Here is a 27485-nt window from a genome sequence, read left to right as displayed (position 1 = left end):
TGGTAAAACATTTTTCTCATTTTCAGTAAAAGACAATGTAACCATGAAAAAGTATGTTCAACTGAGGAATGTTTTGAATGTTTTTTTTTTAAATCATTCTCAATTTTCATGATGGCAGGAGTCAGGTGTAGCTCAGACTATTGAAATCCACATGAACTCTTTTAAAATATTTCCTTATTCATTATTTTTATTTTTTCCAGCAACGTAAACTCTTAAAATGTCTTTTGAACCAAAGCTGTTCTTCATCTCTGTACCTCTTATTGATCATGGAGAGGGCCAGTTTTGGCTTTTATATTTCAGTTCTTGTACTAAAGCATGGAAGTGCCATGAAGAGCAGTCATTCATTTTATTTATAAGTACTAATAATAGTATCACTTGAAAATGTTTCAAATTTGGGTTCTCTACAAGTTGGAGTTTAAAAAAAATAGTGATAATCTCAGTCCATTAAAAGCACATAAGGTAATTGTTGCCTAGAAACTACAGTATGAACAAGTAACACTGACTCAAGAATCACTTGTTTATCATTTCTGTGTAAAATGAACCATGTCCAACATATCTCTGCTGAGTCCTGGAGGCATGGGAAAGATGATAGGAAGATATATATGGCACTGTGATATGACATTTACCTAAACAGGAGTAAAAATAGGAACTAGTAAGTGAAAAAATGTGAAAGTGAAGTGTTATATGTCAAGTTCACAAGATGGAAACTTTGCTTTACAGTGGCAAGGATGATCAGGCAAGGCTTTGTCAAGGAGTTCAGACCTGAAATATCTTTACTGAGATGTAAGATTTAGCTCGGTAAGAAGAAAGATAGACTGTCCCAAGCCAGGGAACAGTGGACCCAGTGGTTGGGGAAGAAAGGACAGTAGATTCTCTAAGAGGGATCAGGCTCTTATACTTTAAATATAAAGTTATTATACTAAGGTGCTTGATTAAGCCCCAGTCCAGTGGAATAGTCATAACCAATATTTTAAAGTATACAATTTATAGACTTAATTTCCTTTCACATCAAAGCAACTTCCAATTCCCCAGAGGAAAAGAAAAGGGAGGGGGGGAGAAAAGCAAAAGATTATCATTTATTTCTATTTATCCCAAGATTTCAACCTCCTCAGTATTAGCTTAGATAATTCTGACCTCTTCTTAAAATAACAACAGACATGAACAGTGTACAGTCCAGAAATATGAACAGTGGCCTAAAACAATAAACATTTATTAATTGTTTCATAGTGGGTCTGAAATTTGGGGGCACCTTATCTGGGTGCTTCTGGCTTTGGGTCTGTCATAAGGTTGCTGTCAAGATGTTGGCAGGGAACTCAGTTATCTTGACTAAGACAGGAGGATCAGCTTCTAAGAAGGCTCACTCTCATGGCTATTGGCAGGAGGTCCCAATTCCTCTTTGTTGGCTGTTAGTAGAAGGCTTCAGTTTTTCTCCACATGTATCTCACCATAGGGTTGTTGATTATTTCATGACATGGCAACTGGCTTCTCCCAGAGCAGGTGACACAAAACAAAGGGCAAGGAGAAAGCCCTCTTTATGTTCTAATCCTGAAGTCACGTACTGTCACTTCTGCCATATTGTATTCATTAGAAGCTAGTCACTAAAAAGAACTCACACTTAAGAAAAAGGGATTAGGCTTTTACTTTTGAAGAGAAGAGTATCAAATAATTTATATACATAAATATATATATATATATATTTTTTGGTTTTGACCATGCTGCATGGCATGCAGGATTTTAGTTCCCCAACCAGGGATCAAACCCGTGCCCCCTGCAATGGAAGTGTGGAGTCCTAACCACTGGACTGCCAGGGAATTTCCCTGTAGATTTACTTTAAAGCCACCACAATTCCGAATACAACTTGCTTGCTTTCAGAAAAGTGCAATATTGCATAGAACAGAAAGAAATGGTCATAGGGTTAATAGAAAAGAAACAAAGAAAAGGTCATAGGTTTGATTTTAGATTTGATTTGATTTCATTTATATATTTGGCATACATTGGAAGAAAAGAATAAAAGGCAGAGAACAGAACCCTTTATGACAACAATGAGTGAGCAGATCAGACACAAGCAACAGGGAATTCATAGTGGGAGTAGTAGAAAGTAAATTTGGGGCCAAACTGTGTAGAGTTTAATTTATGAAAAGGCTGACTTTGCATAACAAAATTGGAGTTTTTCTGTAGGCAATTCAGAGCTACAGATGGCTTTTTATCAGGAAAGTGACAAAGAGCAAGTGGGATTTTGGTAGAATTCATGTAGCCAGAAAACACAGAGTGAACTTAAAGAGAAGGAAACACAACATATCACATGTCATCTATTAGTTTACTGAAATAAGACACATGTCTCTAACTGTACAGAAGATTCAAGTTGAAAGAGAATTTCAGGAAGTATCCATACCTATGGATGACATTTAATATTAATTTGGATGGCTGTATATGCATAAAAAGATATAGCCTATAAAATAATAATTTCCATCTATTGGCATAAATTTAAATTCTGTACCTTTAAAAAATTTTTTTTTTATTTTTGGATGCATTGGGTCTTTGTTGCTGTGCACGGGCTTTCTCTGGTTGCGGCGAGCCGGGGCTACTCTTCGTTGCAGTGCACGGGCTTCTCATTGTGATGGCTTCTCTTGTTGCGGAGCACGGGCTCTAGGCACACGGGCTTCAGTAATTGTGGCACGTGGGCTCAGTAGTTGTGGCTTGCAAGCTCTAGAGCGCAGGCTTAGTAGTTATGGCGCATGGGCTTAGTTGCTCCACGGCATGTGGGATCTTCCCAGACCAGGGCTCAAACCCATGTTCCCTGCATTGGCAGGTGGATTCTCAACCACTGTGCCACCAGGGAAGCCCTAAGTTCTATACATTTTTTTAAAAATTAAAGAATCTCCCTTTTTTTTTTTTTACTATAAGTTAAAAAATAGTCCTCCTTTTGTGATATCTTGGATATTTTTTCTGGAGTAACTAGGTAGTAATAGTATCTGTCATGTTTACCACTATTAAGGAAATGTGTTCATATCACATTTGCTTAAATAAGACTGACTGAAACTGATGCAGTGCCTCCTACAATCCTTCCTTCTCATCCTCACCAGAAAGGATAATGTCCGCCAAAGACAAGCTGACATAACTTCCTGTTAACACATGTAAACTTCTGTATGGTGCTCCACCACGAGAAGTGTGAGTAACCACTGCCTAGTCCACAGACAAGACAGAGGTTTGGCCACAGACTGCTTTTCCCCAGGCTATTATTCTTGGTTTGCTAACACTGTGGCCAGAAATCCTTTTATAGGTTCAAGGCAAGTGCTGCAGAAGGAAAATACGATTTTTTGAAGATTACCACTTCTAGAAGTAGCCACCGCAGTCTCGTCTGTGTCTAAGAGAAGGCAGAGCATTAGCACACAGGAGGGATGTGAAAGTTTTGGGTTCTTCTCACCAATTAGGAATCAGGATGGAGGGACTTCCCTGGCGGTCCAGTAGTTAGGACTCCACATTTCCACTGCAGGGGGCACGATCCCTGGTTGGGAACTAAGATCCTGCGTGCCCATGGTGCGGCCAAAAAAAAAAAAAAAAAGAATCAGGATGGAGACAGTATTGATACGTGCAATATATTTCAATCCTGAACCCCAAATGGAAATTATTATTCCAAGAGACTGGGGGACGTGTGAGTCATTTTCACTCAATGAGCTATCAGGTCTGCCCATAACCACGTGTGAGACAGGTTTCCAGGTTTCAGTCCCTGAGTAAGCTAGTTGAACTGTATTCTCTTAAATTGCCTTTGATCACAACCAACACCTTGGCCAGTTGTTATGCAGATCAATCCCCTGTGGTAACAAAGGAGCCCTAGAAATGTTTGCTCACACAAACATTTCCAAGAAAAAAGATAAATTGAAAGATAGTATAACAGAGGGTAGGTTGTATCGTAGTATTAATAACATTGATAATAACAGCTAAACTTTCTCAAGGGTTTACTATGTGCCAGTAGCTTTGTGAGAGCCACATGGATTTTCTAATTGAATCCTTACAACAATCTTGTAAGCTTAGCACTGGGAAAATTGACAGAAACTGGATTCTTACCCAACATTATAATTCTAATGAGAAAGGGGAGCAGGCCATATAGATATAACAGTAAATGACACAAGTAGATACCTGTTCCAATGCTTTGAAGAGGAACTATAAGTTGGATCTCACTCTGGGAAGGTTGATTGATATTTGTCAAGAAAAAGTTCCTAATAGAAAAGTTCATTAATAAACCTTAGGAAATCAAATCTAGAAAAAAATTATGGTACCAAAATTGTTTTACAATGGATAAAACCCAAACGTAGCATTTAATTTTTTTCTCTTGCATCTGTTTTTTCATCCAAAAAGTAAATTCAAGGCAAATCACAGTAAAATATAACTTTATTGGTAAATTTCTGATGTGAAGGAGCAGATCTTAGTATGAATACTAGCAGACGTGGTATAGCAATTGAAAGATGTCAATATAGACTCACAGAATTATGTGCAGTCCTTGTTGGGTCTTATAGGTTTTTACCTTTCTTACCACAATTGGTTAGACTAACTCGTACTGGTTAGACAAAGGAACTCTGAGCCTCATTAGCTTATTGGAAAGATAGGAATATAGCAAGAATGCAGCATCCTTTTCATTGGAGTTTTACTTAAAATTTTTTCTAGGATTCCTCTTCTGTACTATTTACTTTTTGTCTTTGGATCCCTTCAGGGCCATATCCTTCTTTTTTGTTCTGTATGCTTGAATAGTCAGGGACTCATGAACATTATCAATCAAATTCTGAAAAAAAATTATGTCTTGTGCCTATGGGAGTACTCTGTTCCTTAGTAAATTACCTCTTTTTGAGTGTACACAGTGGGTTTATGGTCACTAATCTTTTCACTCACTCATATCAGTGGGTCCTATTTTTGGAGACCCAAGTTATAGACTAATTAGTGGTCTCTAACCATTTCTTTATAGTATTTCCAACCACTGTATAAATCTAGTGGCCATTATTTTCTGAACCAAAAACTGGGAACTTTGATCTAGCAGTAGGTATATATATTTTTTAAATAGACAAGTTATCCAAAGTGCAAAAATTGGTACAAACACATAAAAATAAAATCATATTTAAATATATTGGAATCATCTTTGGCTTCAGGAATAAAACTATAATAAATTATCAGTGTCCTGGAAAACCCAAGTTACATGGGGAAAATTCTTAACATCCCAATAAAAGGTTTGTTTCTTTTTCACTGTATAGATATCTAGATAGCTAAAATTTTAAATTTGGAATTGAACTTAATATAGAAGTTTTACGCAACAGTGGTTTCAGTAATTTTGCAATGACTAAAAAGGAATTAGTGTTAATAGTATTGTTTTATATTGGCCAGGTGTTTATTTCATTCACCTTTTTTTTTTTCCAGGATAGTTTATCATAAACTAGAAAGAAAACCTATCAGCAAAAAGTGAGGTGTAAGAACAGTTTTGGAAAATTTGTAGTTCGGAGCAATAGAAACAACAGAATGTTTTGATCACCAATTTTCCTATTGTGTTTTAGGTTCTGAACCTCTTCCTGGCCTTACTCTTGAGTTCATTCAGTTCTGACAATCTTGCCGCCACTGATGACGATAATGAAATGAATAATCTCCAGATTGCTGTGGGAAGGATGCAGAAAGGAATTGATTATGTTAAAAGAAAAATACGTGAATTTATTCAGAAAGCCTTTGTTAGAAAGCAGAAAGCTTTAGATGAAATTAAACCTCTTGAAGATCTAAATAACAAAAAAGACAGCTGTATTTCCAACCATACCACCATAGAAATAGGCAAAGACCTCAATTATCTCAAAGATGGAAATGGAACGACCAGTGGCATAGGTAGCAGTGTAGAAAAATATGTTGTGGATGAAAGTGATTACATGTCCTTTATAAACAACCCCAGCCTCACTGTGACTGTACCAATTGCTGTCGGAGAATCTGACTTTGAAAATTTAAATACTGAAGAATTCAGCAGCGAGTCAGATATGGAGGAAAGCAAAGAGGTAGGAATTTCTACGTCAGAAGATATTTTGGTGTTATGTATGCTTTAAACTATCAGATTTTTAAAAATTATATTTTCTTTCTGTAAGAAAATAGGAAATATCTATTGACACAATTTCTATGGCAAAATTGGCGATAAATTGACAGTACCTTAATATATAACTAGACAAATGATATGTTGACTCATTTTTTCAAATATTCACCATTTTGAATTATTGATAATATGAATATTCTGATTAATATTTTTGCAGATTTTAAATAATTTTTGATTTGTGAACAGTGCCTCAGTTTATACACTTTCTTCCTTATAATTCTCCCACAATGGTGTTTTTTTGTATGTACTAGAACAATACTTGGTGAGAGGGCAGTTCCAATTCTCATTTTGCTACATTCTTGGCTCTTATGGAATAATTTATAAACTGTGATCTTATTTAGTTTTCACAGGCATATTTATTAATGGAAGTATGATTGGGATATTGACTTGATATTTACATATAGTTTCATGTTTCCTGAAGTAAATAATTTTTTAAAGGAAGTGAAGGTAGTGATGCAGAATCAGGTTGAAAATGTTTTTAACCCTACCGAACCCGGTACGTGCTCTCTAAACAAACAAAAAGCCTTGATACATTATAGAATGTAAAATTCTAAATTTACCAACTACAGTTAAGAGTCTTGGTAGTTTAAAGAACTCTTTGATGTACTAGAAGAGTATAAATACCAGGATATGTTCCTGGTTTGTTTATAGGTTAATAAGCACAGAGTTGGGAATAAAGAGAAGGAATTAAAACCTTGATGTTTAACTACACAAAAATGAAGACAGAATTCCCAACAATTAAAGCTTGCATAAACAAATAAAAATAACAACGAAAAACAAAGATTCATTCTTTTTTTGTCATTTGAAGTGATTGGCAGGGAACAAAAATACCTCTATTATTATTCTCATCCTAAGAAAGATGATTTGGGGGAGTTTGGGATGCTGAAGGGTACAGTTTAAGTAATGCAACAAAGTCACAAAAATTAGGGATCAGTTAATAAAATTATGAGCAAAAATATATTTCTAAGAAAGGAACCTTAGATATTTCAATCAGTATTACTATATTTATTCTATAAAATTACTGAAGAAGATGCTATTTCCATTTGTTCTTGTTTGTAAGATAGGTAGTATTGCTAATTCAGTGATTACACAGAAGTAGATGTTAAATGTAAAATTCAGAGAAAGTTTAAATATAGGTACTAAAATTAGCATATAGGTAACAAGGCCATAGCTACTAGTTTCACAAAATAACAGGAGATTAAAGGGGAAAATTTTAAAACCTTATAGCCTGGGACAAATAATTGCTGTAATTAGTTGAACTCAATTGTTCACTAATAAGATCATTATTTTAAAACTGACTAATATCTTAAGATCTAGTTAATAAAATGTTGGATAATAAGCATATTTGATTGGGCTATGCTGAAAGGGTGGGGACTAACTTCTGGCATTGTATATTACTAGAAACTAAAGTCAGCATTTGGAAGAGAGAATTTGGTCATTAAATTTTAATATATATTCCCCTCTCATTATTTTGACATTATACCTAATAGCAAATATCTCCCTTACAGTACGGAAGTCAATTTTTATTTTTAGCTAGTAAAAAATGTATTAACTAAGAATGAATTATGGAGAATCAAATGTTGAAGCCATCAGTCAATTTAAACTTCCGGCTGAGGATCTTTTGAGGTATGGTTAACTCATCATCCAGTCTTCCTAATTTTCAGAAATTTTAAAGCCTCAGACTTCTCCAAAGGAGCATGTATTTTGCCTCATCTCAAACCATTGTGTTTGACATTAGAGAATTATCTAGTTAAGGTGGGGCTTATAGAAGGAAAAATCCAAACTCTTCCCAGTTTCTCTTGTTACCATTGAGCTTTTTCATCTGTTTTCTGTTTGAGTTAGGTACTCCAAAGTAATATATGTGAAGTCAGTACTTTGGAATTGGAGGCAGAGAACTGATCTGCCAGTTGAAAGTAGACAGCATTATTTTATTGCTTTAGCTGTAGAGTCCTTTCAATACTTTCCCATCATAGTGATTGTTACTTGTGTGCTAAAATTTATTATTTGGTGAAATTTTTAATTATGGCTTTATATCAGACTTCCTAACTATAAGCTCATAGACAAATAAAGTATTAGAGCAATAGTCTAGGAAGGGACTATGTGCATGTTTTAATTTTTTGGTATTTTACCTTGTAACTCTACACTAGAAAACAAAAGAGAACTGACATAATTATTCAAGAATTGCAAGTATTCCCACCTCAGATATCTTTTTAGTGTTCTGCCTTCAAGTTAGTTTTGTCTGGTCATTTTCTTAACTGGTAGGTTTGGATTGTGCTGTTAAATATCACATGTGGAGTATTAATAAATGGAATAAGGCTAATTGACATTCTTTTCTAAATGATTTGAAAAATTAAAGGAAAAAAACGGAGCACCTTTTAATTTTTGGAATGCCTAATGAATTCCTTTTTATAGGGCAGACTAACCAAGTGGACCCAGAGGTTGTTTAGGTGTTTGAACTAAATCCTCTTCTATTTTATCTTTGCCAAATTTGTGTGATTCTTTGACAGCTTTCTGTAGATTCTCTAGAGTATATTATTTTAAATTCATATCTTAATTATATGTTTTAACTCATGTTATTTTGACTATATATAATGTAATTCCTTTCATACTTTGTGATTTTGAATGATTGATTTTTCTTATAGAGTTTTAATAATGTTGAAGCAGCAATGATTATTTTTCAAAGTGAAATTTACTAGTGCAATATGGTGACCTTCACTGCTTACCGTTCTTACTTCTCACAGGGGTAAAATCAAGCTGGAGCCATCAAGAATGCAGCTCTGGTGTTTTTTAACCAGCCAGAGGCTCGTGCCACCACTTTTATCCAGGTTACCTAAGCAAGTTGTACATATATAAATATAATTAGTTTCTAAATGAATTTTGACTGGCCTGCATGTTACTCAGCTACATTCCTTGCCCATCCATTGGCAGTAAAATAAAAACATGCACAGCTGCTCTTATGCTGAGTCATAAAGCATGGTCAGGCAAGTCTGGCAACCCTAACTTTTTTTAAAAAATGAGTTAGCTGCTAATTTTCTTACATAGATTTTTATAGAAATTACATTCAGTGAAAAGTAAAAGTGCATGCCTTTATGAATTATTTAGTTACCATTTAACATTACAGAGTTTTGAACGTGCTAAGGGTCTAAAAGGAGAAATATAAGATACTCTTTGAAAAACTCTTGCAGAAAGCTTTCTCTCCCCTGCCCTTTCCTTAAATAAACAAAGCCCCAATGAATGTACTTTGTTGGTATTTTTTTGTTCAGTGTCATATTAAATTTTTCTGAAGGGTAATCTGCAAATTAAAGCAATCCCTTATTCATGTGCAAACTTCCTAAAGGATGTTTTAATGTGATTAGAATGTAAATGAATTGGAATGTTATGTTTTGGCTGCTACCAGCATGGGTACAATTTTTATCTGCTTCATTTCAGAGAAAATGCCATCTCCCTATTTAGCAATTTACCAAAAGTTCTTTGTATTTAGAATACAATTCCCTTGGAAAATCTGTTGATATTTACCCCTAAAACTCTTGAGAATGAAAGAAAAGGAAATACATTTTATACACCAAAAGAAAGGAAGGAAGCAAGGAAGGAAGGAAGGAAGGAAGGAAGGAAGGAAATAAGTGTTATAGGTGGTATATTCATTCTGAAAAGAAATCTGGAATCCACTTTCTTCATCGTGTTGCTCCTCTGTACTTGGTGTTTTTGTCTCTCTTTTATTTCATCCAGACCTGCTGGGAAACTTTCTCTTGAAGAATATTATTTAAATATATCATGCACTGCAAGTTCATATAGGAAGAGAATCAGTGTGAGCTTTTGCTCCTTTCGTGTTTATTAAATGAAGGGACCTCCTAGTCACGCAACTAAGGCGGTGAATGTAACACCTTTCTATGGGCTCCATTTGGAGGACCTTTCATTTCCTGATGTTGAAATCACAGTTTTGTGCTAAAATATGTTAACCAAATTGCTCAACCCAACTTAGTTATTTTCAAGAAATGTTAATTAAGTGTTTTGTCACTTAGATGCAGTTTCCTCTCCTTCTACCATTAAAATCATAAAACAACCCTAACATAAGCATATTTGCCTCTTTGGAAGGAGCAATAATCATGCCATTTTGGGAACATTCTTTTATATCTTAGAACAAAATATTCAGTCACTGGCACTCTACATTCATGAAAGATAATGCCTTATATTGGAGGAATGAAACCAATATCATTGGTCATATAAAGTGAGACCCAAGGTAAAAAATGCTCACAACTAAACACAGATACATACTAAAAACATATACACAGGGACTAGAGAAAATTATTTTTTCCTATTATTTGTTAATTCTTCAGAAAAGTGTGAGATTTGACTCCTTAGGATAATGGCTTGTTTTTCCTAGTTTCTTAGAAAGAGGTAAGTTAGTTTTCTTATTCTCTGAGTATCATTTTCCAAGTTCCTGTGTAGAGAGGTGTATGAGGGAAAGTGACAATCAGGAATATCAACTACCAGTATTTAAGAGATTTAGCTGGAGTAAGTGTGGTGGAACACAAACTAAGTAGAACTGATGCAAGTGACTTCATTTATTCTCACCCTCACATTATTACACTTTCCAACTTCCTTGAATATGTCTCTGGCCAGAAAACATTGTCTGCTCCCTAAAAGAGTAGTATACTGAATTCCAACACAAGGGGTAGGAAGGGAGAGAAGGATGTGTAGAGATGGTTTGGGTAAGCAGTGGTAGAGTGGTTTCAATAGAAACCCATCCATAATTTTATACTGGAGAATGTGTAGTCTTCAAGGGAAAGTTTTCCAGTGGGATAGTGATTAAAGGATAAAAAAAGCTCTAAATATCCTTAATGTAAGAACAAAATTGACCAAACATGTGTCTTTGGGGCACTGTTAATATGCTGAGGGGTGGGTCAGCACGACATAAGGGTTCCTTTTGCCATCCCAAGATATATTTAAGACCCTGCTATTTATGGATTATAGAATTTTATAATGTATCTATTATAGAGACAAAAATGATTATCTAATAATATAGTATGATGATAATGATAGTTTTGATTTTGCCTTCTTCCTTATTAAGAAGAGCAGTTCCTTTCTAGTATTAATGTATCACTTTGGCCTTAGGCCTATCCCAAAGTAAGCATAACCATCACTTTCATTGTTTCGATGTTAAGATTTTTCATGTAAAATGACCTAGAGTTCTTTAAGTACAGATTAGGATCCATGTGGAACAAAAGATTGCCATTTGTGGTGACCAAAATAGTTAGATATGGAATATTTGATTTAATCTATATTTGAATTATCTCTTTTTAAAAAAATTCCAATTTCTTTTATTAAGTTTAGAATATACATTTTCCCCAAAATATATACAATATTTACTAATTACGTTTTCTCAAAAATATATCTTAACTTCATAATGAGAAAAAAAAGTTGCCTTTGAAAAACTTAACAAGAAGTGACGTTTTCTCTCCCTTTTTCTGTTGTGATTAATTATTTTCAAAAATACTTTTACTTTCTGAAAGAAGGACTATGAGTCTGGCATGTAGATGTTTAACAATAGTTTGGAAAGTAAAAGTTAGAAGTATAATGTTTAAAAACGTGAAGTGAAATACTGTGTGTCTTGAAATTTATTTATTACATCATTAAGCAAAATATGATTCTGCCCTGTTTAACTCCTATGATTATAATTCCCCAGCACTTAGAGGAATCCAGCAGATTTTCAATAGTAAGAGCCCTGTAACATGAAGCTTTCACTAAAAAAAAAAGTTCAGCTAATATTTTCATCTGAAAATAAATGATTGTCAATGCCAGGCATAGCAAATAACAGTTTGTTATTCCTGTTTGATCTCTTGACTATCCTGACATTGAGGGAACATCCATATTTTCTTAAAGGTTGAGTAAGGAAGGGCTGTTCTAACAACATCATTCAGTCCACTTGTCTTCCAGCAAATAAGCACAAATAATAAAAAAGGAACCTAAAAATCTAAATTTTACCAAAGGGAAGAATAGAACTTGAAAATAAAAAACTGGTTCTATTTCTAAGTAGTTACTATATTGGTCTCTTACTCATGTGGCATTTTACAGTGAATGGTGCCTAGATTGGAGAATTTACAAATAATCTTTATTTGAAAATTCTTCTTTTAAGTATATGAGTACTAATAATTCCATAAAATGATGTGTATTTGATAATTCTAATTGGTGAATTTGCACTGTAGTTAAAATTAATCATAATTATAACCTTATCTGAAGCTGAAGAGTTTTATATTCTTAATTTGATTCATTTGGTTTTTATTGGCTCTTTATACATTTTAACTGTTTTCGTCAACATATTTTATGATATTTGCCTCTTATGTGATTTTAAGGAAGTCATTGAATTGATGTTATCAAGAAAGATTTTATAAATCAGAATTTCTTGCCTATATCTCAGGCTTATTGTTTAAAGTAAACTTTTGTTTATAAAATATCCCAACATATGTTTAGCTTCATTCTACATTAATACATATAAAGATATGAATATAAGAAACCAATACTAAGTTCATGGTCATGAAACATGGGAATCAACAGTATCCCAACACTATCTTGAACCTACGATGTTTAATTACATATCACATCTACTAAATGTTTTAAATTGATAAAGATTGGCTTAACTTACGGATCATCAAAGAAATTCTCTAGGGAATCCTAGCAAAGTGGGGTACAGAAGACCTAGAGTCCAGCTACTGACTCAGTATGACTTTTGACAAGATGATTAAAGCCACATTTCCTTCTCTAACTAGACACTGGATTGGTTGGTGTTGAGGATTAATGTGTACCCTAGATTTTTTATTTGTAGACCAAATAAAGTTATTCAAGTAATAAATGTGACAGGTAGATCCTGTGCTGTTCCACATCAGGGAAAAGATGGAGGAGGATGAGATATTGCCTTTCCTTAGAGAGGTTTCATTCTTTGCTGGGATTGTAGATCCATGTACATAGAGTAGAAACAGGAAAAACATTGTCAAAATGAGTCAGTTTTAGTTTTCCTGACTCCAGAGTTAAAGTACAGTTTACTTCGTAGTTTCATCATAGGTCTGGTTAATTGGAAGCCTGATGTTTAGACAGCACTTCAGATTCTAAGGGTTGTTGGTCATTACCTACACAGTTTAGAATCTTGAAGGATTTGTGTTTCTCTGTACTTACATGAGAATATTATATGTATTCCCTTGAATGTAAAAGTAAGTATTAGATAGGAGGTGTTAGAAGTAGTTAGTGGTAGAATAAAATAGTGCATGCATTGGTCATTCATTCATTTACCCAATAAACATCTATTAAACACAAACATTGTGATGGGTCCTAGGGATGCAGAGGTGGCAAAAGCATGATCTTTGCTTTGAAAGATTGTCTGGTGAGATACATCTTCTAGAAAAGCAGAATACTTTTATGTTGTACTTCTGAAAAAGTAATGATTTGACCTTTAAATATATAAATGTTTGGCTTCAATTAAAAAGATATCTATTAATTCTATGTCAGTACTAAGGCACTGCACTAAATGAAAGGCATTGTAGTTGATGTTACAGAGATCCTCTGGAAACTTTTGAACCAAGATTCCCTGGAATGTGTTGTCTGGTGACTTCTCCCAATCACTGTCAAGGACTAGCCTTCATTCTGTTATGAAGAAGTTCATTCATTCATTCATTTTTTAAAAATTGTTGAGTACCTGACGTGTAATATAGCCAGCACTGATGCAGGCTCTGATGCAGTCATTTGCCAATGTGGACACCTGAATATGGATTCTCATTTATCCCCAGGTCATCCCCCAATCTGTAATTGCAGTATTATCCTTTTTCCTAAAAGGAATGTTTTCCATTTGTTATTGTGGGCTGTTTGTAGTTAGATTATATATGACCAAGCTTCACTTATTCTGATTACCTATGTCATGTTTCAATATCCAGTAAATGATAAGATCAGTATTTTCAGGTCCCTAATGTGTAACAGCTTTATGTGAATCAGATGGATGGGATTGGTAGGTTAATTTAGCCATTTCTTAGTCAATTACATGTTTATAAACACAGCTACACTTATCAAAGAAAGAGTCTAATCAAAAGATGAAGGACAGGAAATGAGAAAAAGTCATATAATATTTCATTTAAAACAAAATATATTCAAATTTTAACAGTAAAGATATTATAATTGAGTGTCTAGTATTGTGATATACTTGGTGAGTAGAAAAAGAAATCAAAAAACTTCAGGCACCTTATAATATATAATCCTTGATTTAAGTAGTTTGGTTAGATTTAAAAATAATTCTGAACGAGTTCTAAATGAGGATACATATATATTTATGCTTCTATCATTGGTATTGTTTAATTACACACACAAAAGCATTTTCAGTCTTATCTATAGCTTATATAAATATTTTTACTTTATCAGCACCACTATGCCAAGGAAATATTTTATATAAAGAAAATTATTTTCAGGAAATAAGGGAACCAGCTTCTTCTGGAAATCCATAGAATCCTTAGCCCAAGTATAATGTTTCCAGTACTGACTACAACATCTATTTTAGAGTGGGTTCAACATATTTCAATGTGCATTTTATCATATGCTTACCTCATCCCCTCTATAAAGTAGCTCCTATCAGCTCAGCCATTTCCTAATGTTATGCACTAATGGTAATAACATTGTAACAGGTCCGAGAATGCTGTGGCCCAAACTACTCTGATTCCATGTGGCACTCATACCTGGCCCTGTGTCATTCCTGCAGCATTTGAAGACCAGGTTAAAGACTGGATCCCTTCATTTATACTGATCCCATGAACGACCTGACCTGGCTAAAGTTTGTTGTATTTCAAGATTTAAAACAACTTCTTTCTATTATATTTTTCTTTTGGTGGTATTTGATTTAACCTAAAGGAAAACAAAACAACAACCAAAGATTCATTTCTGCCTTTATTAACCGGAGAGGTAAGAGTGCCAGAGTAACAAGTAGTTTCCAAATGCACAATGAAACACAGGAGTGCATTGGCCAAAGAGAATGCAAAATATCAGCTCTTGCTATAAAGCTAACAATGTGCTGCTCTCTTCAGAATTAGAAAACTATAGAATATATTTAATAACAACAAGTGGTATATGTTTTCATGTCAATGAAAAGTGGGTAAATTTAGATTGTTGCTGTTTATGTGCATCTGATCAAATCTTTTCTGCATTTGACATGAAAATACACTCATACAGCTTTTGTTGGTTGGGTCACAATTTTAGAATAAAACAAACTAGACCATTTGCAAACTAATTTACAAAAGCAAGATCACAGACCACAATACTACTCTGGCAGCTTATGTAAGCTCTCTGCATGATTTTATTTCAGAATCTCTCTCTATGCAGGAGCTTAATCAAAAATTATTTAAGTTGTTAGCACCATATTTTTAAAGGAAAAAATTTTGTGGTGCTGTATCTAATCTTGTGACCCCCACTTCTACTAAAGCGGACTGGCATTATGTTTAAGATATTCTTAAATTACAGATCAAGGAAATGAATACAGAAGACTTAAGGGCACGCCTTTGAAATTTTTATATTGTAGATTAAAGAAAATATTTTAAAAGCTTTTCTGTGGAATTGATTTTCAGAAGCTAAATGCAACTAGTTCATCTGAAGGCAGCACTGTTGACATAGGAGCTCCCGCTGAGGGAGAACAACCTGAGGTTGAACCTGAAGAATCTCTGGAACCTGAAGCCTGTTTTACGGAAGGTGAGGAAAAAATGTGTGTACGCTCATTAGACTTCTCTGATCTAGCCATCTATTCTCTCCCTCCCGGGCTCGCTCTAATCGTCCATTATCTATCCAACAACTGTTCCTTTACTTGTCTGTTCATTGCTTTTTCTATATCAAAACACAGATGATTTTTGAAAAGGTAAGATTTAATTTATGTAATCAGATATTCTATTTTTGTGAATCCTGTTCCACTTTAAGAAATGCTGTTAACTATCTGGGTTTTATGGTGGCCTTCTAGAATCTTTGATAGGAGAGAAAGCCAAATCATACATCTCTCTCTTTAGCTTTAAAAAGAAAAAGAAAAAAATTTTAAATCAAAGAAGTAATTTATTGTTTACTGTTTTGTCAGGTCATAATGGGTATGAATTGATTAATGTATATTTCAAACTGTCCATGAATAACAATTACCTGTATCTGTCAAGGTCAAATATTTTTTATTAGCTCCAAATGATACTAGATTGTAGATAATGAAATGCCAAGATATACTGAGCCATATAATACAGGGCTCCATGCCATTGGAGTAATACTAAGAGGATTTTGTGAAGAAAACTAAAATTATGTTATTTGAGGTATGCATCAGTTATCTCTTGAACAATAATGTTGTGTATCAAACCACCCAGAACTTCTTATCATATAACAAAAAAACGTATATTTTTGCTCACAAGCCCATGGCTGGCTAGGTGGTTTTGCTGATCTTGGTTAAGATTAGTCATACGGCTGAGTTCTTAGATGAGACTGCTGCCTGACTCAGCTCCATCCACACACTGGCCCAGGCTTGTTCTCATAGCGAAAGCAAAGGAGCAGGAGAGGAAGCCTAAATGCCAAGCACTTAATCCTCCACTTACATCAGGTTTGCTTCTGTCCTGTTCACCAAAGCAGTCACCAATCCAGATTCAATGTGGGAATGCGCTACATACAAAGAGGCGTAAAAAATTAGTGCAATATTACAGAGTATGAAATTCCTTATATTTCTTATATAAATCACTATTGTAGGTACAGAACTTTTTCTCTAAAGCCCTAGGAATCACTTCATTCTTAACTCATTTTTTTAGTTAACAGCTATTTAACAATTCATACTATGTCTTAGACCCAGATTCAAAAGTAATTGCTTAAGCAAAAGTTTATTTTAATAACAATGACTGTAGTAATGCTATTTAATTACAACTAATTCTAAAAGTGTTTCATTCATTTTCATTTTATTTAAGAACGTTAAAGCAGTTTTAATTTAGACTTAAGCTAACTTTAAAAATATGTGATTATACAAAGTTAGAAATCAAAATTGAGGTCAATAGATTCAAGGCTTTTGCAGATGATTATGTTGCATACACCTATTGCTTTTGGACTTAAATGCATTGGAGAAAACAAATATTTATATATTAATTGTCAATTTTTAAATTATTTCAGAGAAAGAGCTATTTGTTCAGCATAAGTTATGAGGGAAGCCACTTTTCTTCACTATTTCCTCCAAAATTCTGCACACATTTCAGTGATGTTGATTATGAAAAAATTATGACTTCACAAAACATTTAAGTGGTATATCACAAAAATAATTTCTGTAGCATTAGTTATTACTCCTTCCCAGACCATTAGCTTATTTTTAGGGTCACAATATATGCATAATAATATTTATGGTAGTATCAGCATTTGTCTTTTGTGAAGTTAAAAAAAAGCATTTAAGTATGAAATGTCACCAACATAACATTATAGAAAACAAAAATAATACATAGACACCCACCAACCAACTTTAACAATTTGAATATTTTTGTAATATTTGCTTCAGACTTTTTATTTAGGAATAAAACAGATACAGATTTGGCCCCTTTTGTACCCTTTCAGTATCCCATTCCCTTGGTTTTCTCTCAGAAGTGAATCAGTATCCCAAATTTGGCATTTATCCTTCCCACTAATGTTGGTCTTTTTATGTTAAACAGTGTTTTTTCATCCCATATCCTCTTTAGGGGAAAAAAACCCCCTTAAATCCAGTTCCATTTAATTCATTACAACAAATATTTTCAGGGCATGTAATTCTTCTTAATCCTTTGGGAGTCAGAAACGTGAGAAAGATCTTGCCTCAAAGAAACAAGAAATACAATGCTATTTCTTTCTTTCTTGAGAAACTAATAACATTTAAGTGGACTTCATTAAATTTTCATGAAACAAAGGATATGATCTGGCTGACATTATAAAGTAGCATCTGTTAAATATTTATGCATTAAAATATTAAGCTCCTTCAAAATGAGGTTTCCATTTTTCTATTCATTGAAGGAGAGCTCTCTGTCATGGTTAAAACTCTATGTCATGACTCCTCTCTCACACCCCAGCTCCCCAATATACTGTGTGCTGCCAGGTCCTGTCAACTCAGCAGTATCTTTTGATTCCTGACCACTATCACTAGCATTACCCTTGCTTTCACTTTCTTTAATGTTAAGTTGATTGAATCTCATAGACTCTGGACTCCTTTTCCATCTTCTCTCTTCTAGTCATCCACTGCCTTGTGCAGGTAAAGATCATTCTAAATCAGTATTCTTATCAGGTAAATCTCCATAACTCCCAAATAAATCCTTCAATGTTTTTCCCCATTATATAGCACATAAAATCTAAGTTCTCTAACTGAATCATTCGAGTCCTTTTGAGATTGGCTTTCAAGTGTCTTTTCTAGTCTTGACTCCCAATTCTCTGCTTCATACAATTTCTAGACTTTTCCATCACCAAGGTTTATTAATATCACTTTTTCTGCATTCCTTTACAGCTCCATGTACTAGACCTGATTCTTACACATCCTTCAAAGTCTATCCCCAAGTCCACTTTTTCTGTAAAGCTCAGTATTAGAAATATATTTTTTAACATCTTTATTGGAGTATAATTGTTTTACAATGGTGTGTTAGTTTCTGCTCTATAACAAAGTGAATCACCTATACGTATACATATATCCCCATATCTCCTCCCTCTTGCGTCTCCCTCCCAACCTCCCTATCCCACCCCTCTAGGTGGTCACAAAGCACCAAACTGAGCTCCCTGCGCTATGCATCTTCTCCCCACTAGCTGTCTGTTTTACATTTGGTAGTGTATATATGTGCATGCCATTCTCTTACTTCATCCCAGCTAACCCTTCCCCCTCCCCGTGTCCTCAAGTCTATTCTCTACATGTGCATCTTTATTCCCGTCCTGCCCCTAAGTTCTTCAGAACTTTTTTTTGTTTTAGACTCTCTCTCTATATATGTTACAATACAGTATTTGTTTTTCTCTTTCTGAGTTATTTCACTGTGTATGACAGATTCTAGGTCTGTCCACCTCACTACAAATAACTCAATTTCGTTTCTTTTTATGGCTGAGTAATATTCCATTATATATATATGTGCCACATCTTCTTTACCCATTCATCTGTCAATGGACACTTAGGTTGCTTCCATATCCTGGCTATTGTAAATAGAGATGCGATGAACATTGTGGTACATGACTTTTTTTGAATTATGGTTTTCTCAGGGTATATGCCCAGTAGTGGGATTGCTGGGTTGTATGGTAGTTCTATTTTTAGTTATTTAAGGACCCTCCATACTGTTCTCCATAGTGGCTGTATCAATTTACATTCCTACCAACAGTGCAGGAGTGTTCCCTTTTCTCCATACCCTCTCCAGAATTTATTGTTTGTAGATTTTTTGATGATGGTCATTCTGACCAGTGTGAGGTGACACCTTATTGAAGTTTTGATTTGCATTTCTCTAATGATTACTGATGTTGAGCATCCTTTCATGTGTTGGTTGACAATCTGTATATCTTCTTTGGAGAAATGTCTATTTAGGTCTTCTGCCCATTTTTGGATTGGATTGTTTGTTTTTTTGATATTGAGCTGCATGAGCTGTTTATATATTTTGGAGATTAATCCTTTTTCCATTGATTCATTAGCAAATATCTTCTCCCATTCTGAGGGTTGTTTTTTTGTCTTGTTTATGGTTTCCTTTGCTGTGCAAAAGCTTTTAAGTTTCATTAGGTCCCATTTGATTATTTTTGTTTTTATTTCCATTTCTCTAGGAGGTAGGTCAAAAAGGATCTTGCTGTGATTTATGTCATCGAGTGTTCTGCCTATGTTTTCCTCTAAGAGTTTTATAGTGTCTGGCCTTAGATTTAGGTCTTTAATCCATTTTGAGTTTATTTTTGCACATGGTGTTAGGAAGTGTTCTAATTTCATTCTTTGACATGTAGCTGTCCAGTTTTCCCAGCACCACTTATTGAAGAGGCTGTTGTTTCTCCATTGTATATTCTTGCCTCCTTTATCAAAGGTAAGGTGACCATATGTGCATGGGTTAATTTCTGGGCTTTCTATCCTGTTCCATTTATCTATATTTCTGTTTTTTTTTCGCCAGTACCATACTGTCTTGATTATTGTAGCTTTGTAGTATAGTTTGAAGTCAGGGAACCTGATTCCTCCAGCTCTGTTTTTCTTTCATAAGATTGCCTTTGCTATTTGGGGTTTTTTGTTTTCCCATACAAATTGTGAAACTTTTTGTTCTAGTTCTGTGGAAAATGCCATTGGTAGTGTGATAGGGATTGTATTGAATCTGTAGATTGCTTTGGGTAGAATAGTCATTTTCACAATATTGATTCTTCCAATCCAAGAACATGGTATATCTCTCCATCTATTTGTATCATCTTTATTTTCTTTCATCAGCGTCTTATAGTTTCCTACATACAGGTCTTTTGTCTCCTTAGGTAGGTTTATTCCTAGGTATTTTATTCTTTTTGTTGCAATGGTAAATGCAAGTGTTTCCATAATTTCTCTTTCAGATTTTTCATCATTAGTGTATAGGAATGCAAGAGATTTCTGTGCATTAATTTTGTATCCTGCTACTTTACCAAATTCATTGATTCGCTCTAGTAGTTTTCTGGTAGCATGTTTAGGATTCTCTATGTATGGGATCATGTCATCTGCAAACAGGGACAGTTTTACTTCTTCTTTAACGTTTTGGATTCCTTTTATTTCTTTTTCCTCTCTGATTGCTGTTTGAAAACTTCCAAAACTATGTTGAATAACAGTGGTGAGAGTGGGCAACCTTGTCTTGTTCCTGATCTTAGTGGAAATGGTTTCAGCTTTTCACCATTGAGAACGATGTTGGCTGTGGGTTTGTCATATATGGCCTTTATTATGTTGAGGTAAGTTCCCTCTATGCCTACTTTCTGGAGGGTTTTTGTCATAAATGAGTGTTGAATTTTGTCAAAAGCTTTTTCTGCATCTATTGAGATGATCATGTGGTTTTTCTCATTCAATTCGTTAATATGGTTTATCACATTGATTGATTAGTGTATATTGAGGAATCCTTGCATTCCTGGGATAAACCCCACTTGATCATGTTGTATGATCCTTTTAATGTGCTGTTGGAGTCTGTTTGCTAGTATTTTATTGAGGATTTTTGCATCTATATTCACCAGTGGTATTGGCCTGTAGTTTTCTTTCTTTGTGACATCTTTATCTGGTTTCGGTATCAGGGTGATGCTGGCCTTGTAGAATGTGTTTGGGAGTGTTCCTCCCTCTGCTATATTTTGGAAGAGTTTGAGAAGGATACGTGTTAGCTCTTCTCTTAATGTTTGATAGAATTCACCTCTGAAGCCATCTGGTCCTGGGCTTTTGTTTGTTGGAAGATTTTTAATCACAGTTTCAGTTTCAGTGCTTGTGATTTGTCTATTTATATTTTCTGCTTCTTCCTGGTTCAGTCTCAGAATGTTGTGCTTTTCTAAGAATTTGTCCAGTTCTTCCAGGTTGTCCATTTTATTGGCATATAGTTGCTTGTAGTAATCTCTCATGATCCTTTGTATTTCTGCAGTGTCAGTTGTTACTTCTTCTTTTTCATTTCTAATTCTATTGAGTCTTCTCCCTTTTATTCTTGATGATTCTGGCTAATGGTTTGTTGATTTTGTTTATCTTCTTAAGGAACCATCCTTGAGTTTTATTGATCTTTGCTATCGTTTCCTTCATTTCTTTTTCATTTATTTCTGATCTGATCTTTACGATTTCTTTCCTTGTGCTAACTTTGGGGTTTTTTGTTCTTCTTTGTCTAATTGCTTTAGGTGTAAGGTTAGCTTGTTTAAAAACAAGGTTTTTCTTGTTTCTTGAGGTAGGATCGTATTGCTATAAACTTCCTCTTAGAACTTCTTTTGCTGCATCCCATAGATTTTGGGTCATCAGGTTTTCATTGTGATTTGTTTCTAGGTATTTTTTTATTTCCCCTTTGATTTCTTCAGTGATCTCTTGGTTATTTAGTAGCATATTGTTTAGCCTCCATGTGTTCGTATTTTTTACAGATTTTTTCCAGTGACTGATATCTAGTCTCATAGCGTTGTGGTCGGAAAAGATACTTGATAAGATTTCAGTTTTCTTAAATTTACCAAGGCTTGATTTGTGACCCAAGATATGATCTATCCTGAAGAATGTTCCATAAGCACTTGAGAAGAAAGTGTATTCTGTTGATTTTTGATGGAATGTCCTATAAATATCAATTAAGTCCATCTTGTTTAATGTATCATTTAAAGCTTGTGTTTCCTTATTTATTTTCATTTTGGATGATCTGTCCATAGGTGAAAGTGGGGTGTTAAAGTCCCCTACTATGATTGTGTTACTGCCGATGTCCCTTCTTATGGCTGTTAGTATTTGCCTTATGTATTGAGGTGCTCCTATGTTGGGTGCATAAATATTTTCAATTGTTATATCTTCTTCCTGGATTGATCCCTTGATCATTATGTAGTGTCCTTCTTTGTCTCTTGTAATAGTCTTTGTTTTAAAGTGTATTTTGTCTAATATGAGAATTACTACTCCAGCTTTCTTTTGATTTCCATTTGCATGGAATATCTTTTTCCATCCCCTCACTTTCAGTCTGTATGTGTCCCTAGGTCTGAGGTGGGTCTCTTGTAGACAGCATATATACGGGTTTTATTTTTGTATCCATTCAGCCAGTCTGTGTCTTTTGGTGGGAGCATTTAATCCACTTACATTTAAGGTAATTATCAATATGTATGTTCCTATTACCATTTTCTTAATTTTGGGGGTTTATTATTGTAGGTCTTATCCTTCTCTTGTGTTTCTTGCCTAGAGAAGTTCCTTTAGCATTTGTTGTAAAGCTGGTGTCATGGTGCTGAATTCTCTTAGCTTTTGCTTGTCTCTAACGGTTTTAATTTCTCCGTTGAATCTGAATGATATCCTTGCTGGGTAGAGTAATCTTGGTTGTATGTTTTTCCTTTTCATCACTTTCAATATGTCCTGCCACTCCCTTCTGGCTTGCAGAGTTTCTGCTGAAAGATCAGCTGTTAACCTTATGGGGATTCCCTTGTAAAAAATATGGAACACTTCATGAATTTGCCTGTCATCCTTGTGCAGGGGCCATGCTAATCTTCTCTGTATCATTCCAGTGTTTTATATGTGTTGCCAAAGTGAGCGCAGTATTAGAAATTAATCTGCTAGTAAACTCTCACAATACCTATTTTGCTTTCTATAACTGTAATATCTGTGGGCAAATCTCCCCTACTCAAAATACACATTCTTTTTAGAACAAGGCTGTGTTTCACACATTCTAGTTTTATAATTTGTCCAATATAATTCCTTGAATAAACAGTTATTCAATAAATATTTGTTGACAAGCCTTTGATATAGTAGACTGCAAAGGTGTCTATTACATTATTGCTGATAATAGCTAGAGTTAAAGAAACATAAATATTCAATAATAGGTGGTGTGATGACTTGGGAGACTGGGATTGACATATGTACACTAATATGTACAAAATGGATAACTAATAAGAACCTACTGTATAAAAAAATAAATAAAATACAAAAAAATATTCAATAATAGTGGAATCTTTATATAAATTTTGTTTATGTCTGGTAATCTTATTTAGAGAAGCATGTGAAACCTTTCAAAATTCTATTTACTTGTAACAAAAAGGGAAATGTTTATATTATACCATTAAGTTAACTAATTAGAAATCAAATATATATAAAGTCTGTATATGAGTGGAATCATACTCATAGGATAAGGATAGGATGGAAATATCAACTTTTGGTGATTTTACTTCTTTCTGTTGTTCTATAATATTTTTTTATAATGCAATATAATTCATTATAATAGTCCCATAAACACTAAAAAATGTTGAATGAATGAGTAAAAAAAGTATAGATGATTTCTATTTCTACAAGTGAAAGCCATATTAACAACTAGTTATTTACAATATATCAGGTAATAATGTAGATGAATCTCACACCAGCACAAATATACATAATCAAAGAGTAATTTTTTTCTTCATTTACTTTGACATATTTTAGACTGTGTGCGGAAGTTTAAGTGTTGTCAGATAAGCATAGAAGAAGGCAAAGGGAAACTCTGGTGGAACTTGAGAAAAACTTGCTATAAGATAGTGGAGCATAACTGGTTTGAAACCTTCATTGTCTTCATGATTCTACTCAGCAGTGGGGCACTGGTAGGTGAAATATGATTTGCTCTTTTACTTTTACCTGAAATCCTTCACCTTTCCCCTTAATGAACCTCCTCTTACATGTTTTTACAGCAAGGTGTTTGTGAATATGAGAGACATTGTATGACATTTTTAGCACAGTACTTAAAGAGCAATTTTCATTGTTCTGGAATAGGCCTCAAACTGAATCAAATTTAGATCAGTATGATTTTTTGTGACTATTTAAGGAAGGATCTTTTTTTTAGTCATCAGAACCAGTTCCTGTTAAGAATGAGTATGTAGACATGATATGGGATTATCAGCTAAATATCAAACTGTTTAACATAAGCTCCATTGCTACATAAAACCCACCTGTCTTGTTCATGCTGATTCACTAGTGCCAATCACATTGAATGGCAAATAGTAAACTAACTTAATTACCAATGAGTAGCAAAGTGAAAGCATTACAAACTTATTTTATATCTGATTTCATTCCACAGAATGGTCAATTTGGTCAAAATATTGATTAATATAATGAAAACAGTGTGTCCCGTTTTCCATTTGTTAATGTAAATGTGGTTACCTTTCTTTTATTTGTTTATTTTTCTATTAGTTGCTAGTGTTTGGTGAGTTGATTTTAGTAGGAGGATCATGGCATTATATCTGGAGGCCTCAAAGCCCACCTCTGATTTGATTAAGGATTCTGCAGCCTGTCATGTACTTGGAGCAAAGAAGGTCAGCTCTGTGTTTTAATGCCAAGTAGAGAGGGAACTGTGACATCTTGTCGGTGACTAGTGCCCTTGCTGTAGCAGCTCACTGTTATCAATTACACCCAGTCAGAGATCACCAAAATGCACCAACATGCACAAAGGCTGGCTTCTGAGGGGCTTCTAGCTTCAGCTATAGATAGAGTTGAAAAGCATTTAGGCCCTTGTATTGAGCCCCACTTACAAGCCCAGATCCCCCTTTTCTCCAAAAAAAAAATAAAATTCTCCTTTCTCCTTGATCCAGACCACCAGGTTACCCTGATAGTTTTTCTTGTAAGAGGACTGAATTAGATAAATGCTCTTTTCATTCCAGAAGGCCTAGGGACTCCGGCAAATGAATTCCCCCTCCCTTTCCAAAGAGCTCTGCAAAATAAGGAGGTTCTAGATATACACCACACACATGCCCAGATTGAGCAAGAGAGATAGAGGAGAAAGCTAGAGATCATAATCCATTCCCCTTTCCCAGGCTAAGGGGGCTCCTTGCCTTACATTTGCATTACTGAAAGGCTACAGTCCACAACTCTGCACTGAACAAAGCAGATCTGCTTGCAGATGATTTTCTGCCTCCTGCTGTAGAGAGAAGCAGCTGGCAATGTCTCAAAAATTTTAAGCTCTTTTGGGGTACCCTGATACCAAAATTTAAAAATTATTTGAATTAATTGGTTGATAAATGCTCAGTCAACAGTCATTTGCATATAGATAACTATAAAGCAAAGTGCAGCTCTGGGAAGCACAAAGTGTTCCACCCTTAAGCACCTGAGAACAGGCTTGCAGCATGTTTTTCTCTAATAAAATACCAATTAGAGACAGTTTATGAAAATGAAATTCAGTGAAGCTTTTTCACTTACAGGCCTTTGAAGATATATATATTGAACAGCGAAAAACCATTAAGACCATGTTAGAATATGCTGACAAAGTTTTCACTTATATATTCATCCTGGAAATGCTTCTCAAGTGGGTTGCATACGGCTTTCAAGTGTATTTTACCAATGCCTGGTGCTGGCTAGATTTCCTGATTGTCGATGTGAGTATTCTGCACATTCTTGATTCATTCTGTTGGCATGTGAATGATATGTGCTAGCAATGGTGCCTGGCACATAAAAGGCACTCAGTAAGTACTGCATGGCCCCAAATATAAATGATGGTTCCCATCTTCCCAATAAGAAAATGCCCCAAAACAATTTTTTTGCTGGTTTAAATGTATATACTTTCAGAGATGAAACAGTCAAATGGAACTTATTGTATGTATTGATTTAGTTTAAATTAATATTTAAGATTCCAAGTTATACAAAATAATATATTACCATAGAAGTTTTGCTTTTATCACTCTCACATTTCATACAATAACTGTATTTAAATTCTTCAAGGGCATCTTTGATGTTACTATATTCATCATCACCAGAGCCTGTTGCAAAGTGTTTGTCCCACAGGTGGATTACTAATTCCAAAAAATTTGCAAGTCCAAATAGCAAGAGACACTTCTTGATTTGTATGATGGCAGAAACAGATTGGCTATTGGACCAATTATTTAAAAGTTTAGTGAAACCACGATGGTGTTGAAAATAAAGATGCAGTATCAGAATATGAAGCTTTAAAAATATGAATATGAGGTTATTCCTTGATTTTTGAGGGAAAATTCTGAGGAAGATCTCACCTTTTTTAATGCATATAATATCTTAACTAAAAAAAAAAAATTTAAATCACTTTCATTTAGTTTTGGAGATTTACTTCTTAAACTCCTTTTAAATTAATAGTCCATTTTGAAAGACTAGAAAGGAACTTAAAGGCCTTTTGTCTAGAAAAGACTAGGCGAGCCAGTGAGAATAGGGGACAGAACACCTGCGGGGAGGGGATGGGTGATGCTCAGAGCTAAGGGAGGAGGAGGGCTCTGGAATTTTCAGGAAAGCACAATGTGTTAAGTAGTGTACTTTAAAGATAATATTCTGTTGATTATAATAATTCCTTGGCAATTAAAGATGTATTTTGAAATATAAAATTTACATATGTTGCTAGCAAAGAAAAAAATGGACCCTTTCATGGAGAAAATTATTTTTTACAACTTCAGGTGAAAAATATATCAACTTTTAATTTAGTAGGAGTTTTCTGATCACCAAACAGAGGAAAAAATTTGTAAGAGACAAAGAGAATTCTTTGAATTTAAGAGACAAAAATATCTTTTTTCCCTTGAATCTGCCTAAAGCAAATCTATTCTTAAATAACATATAGAGCTACATGAAGAATTATATCAAAAGTTTACTGGCAATGAAATAAGACAATAACTAATACTTAAAACCACATCTGTGTGGACATTACAAACAAAGGAAAAATATACCAAGACAGTACCAGTTATTTTATTTGTATAATGAGATTATGGATGATACTTTTCTTTATTTTCTGTATGTGGTTATGATTTTTAATAAAAATATCTGGCATTTAATATATCT

At 34.3% G+C, this 27485-nt stretch overlaps 1 protein-coding gene and 1 non-coding gene across 2 annotated transcripts in view; one reads left to right on the top strand and one right to left on the bottom strand.

Moving 5' to 3' along the window:
* LOC132428591 (sodium channel protein type 2 subunit alpha) overlaps positions 1–27485 on the top strand; it is a 94135-nt gene that overhangs the window by 47547 nt on the left and 19103 nt on the right. Inside the window, exons 17-20 of the mRNA XM_060016658.1 lie at positions 5538–6017; positions 15700–15820; positions 24147–24301; positions 25892–26065. Coding sequence (XP_059872641.1) covers positions 5538–6017; positions 15700–15820; positions 24147–24301; positions 25892–26065 — 930 coding nt within the window. The remainder of the gene's footprint in view (positions 1–5537; positions 6018–15699; positions 15821–24146; positions 24302–25891; positions 26066–27485) is intronic.
* On the bottom strand, positions 23163–23268 carry LOC132428842 (U6 spliceosomal RNA). The gene has a single exon (XR_009520232.1). It is a non-coding gene; the product is annotated as a U6 spliceosomal RNA (small nuclear RNA).

The sequence above is a fragment of the Delphinus delphis genome, chromosome 7, assembly GCF_949987515.2.
Source record: "Delphinus delphis chromosome 7, mDelDel1.2, whole genome shotgun sequence".
Classification (NCBI taxonomy): Eukaryota; Metazoa; Chordata; class Mammalia; order Artiodactyla; family Delphinidae; genus Delphinus; species Delphinus delphis.
Note: the sequence above shows the minus strand (reverse complement) of the source record. Positions and strands in the feature narration are given on the sequence as shown.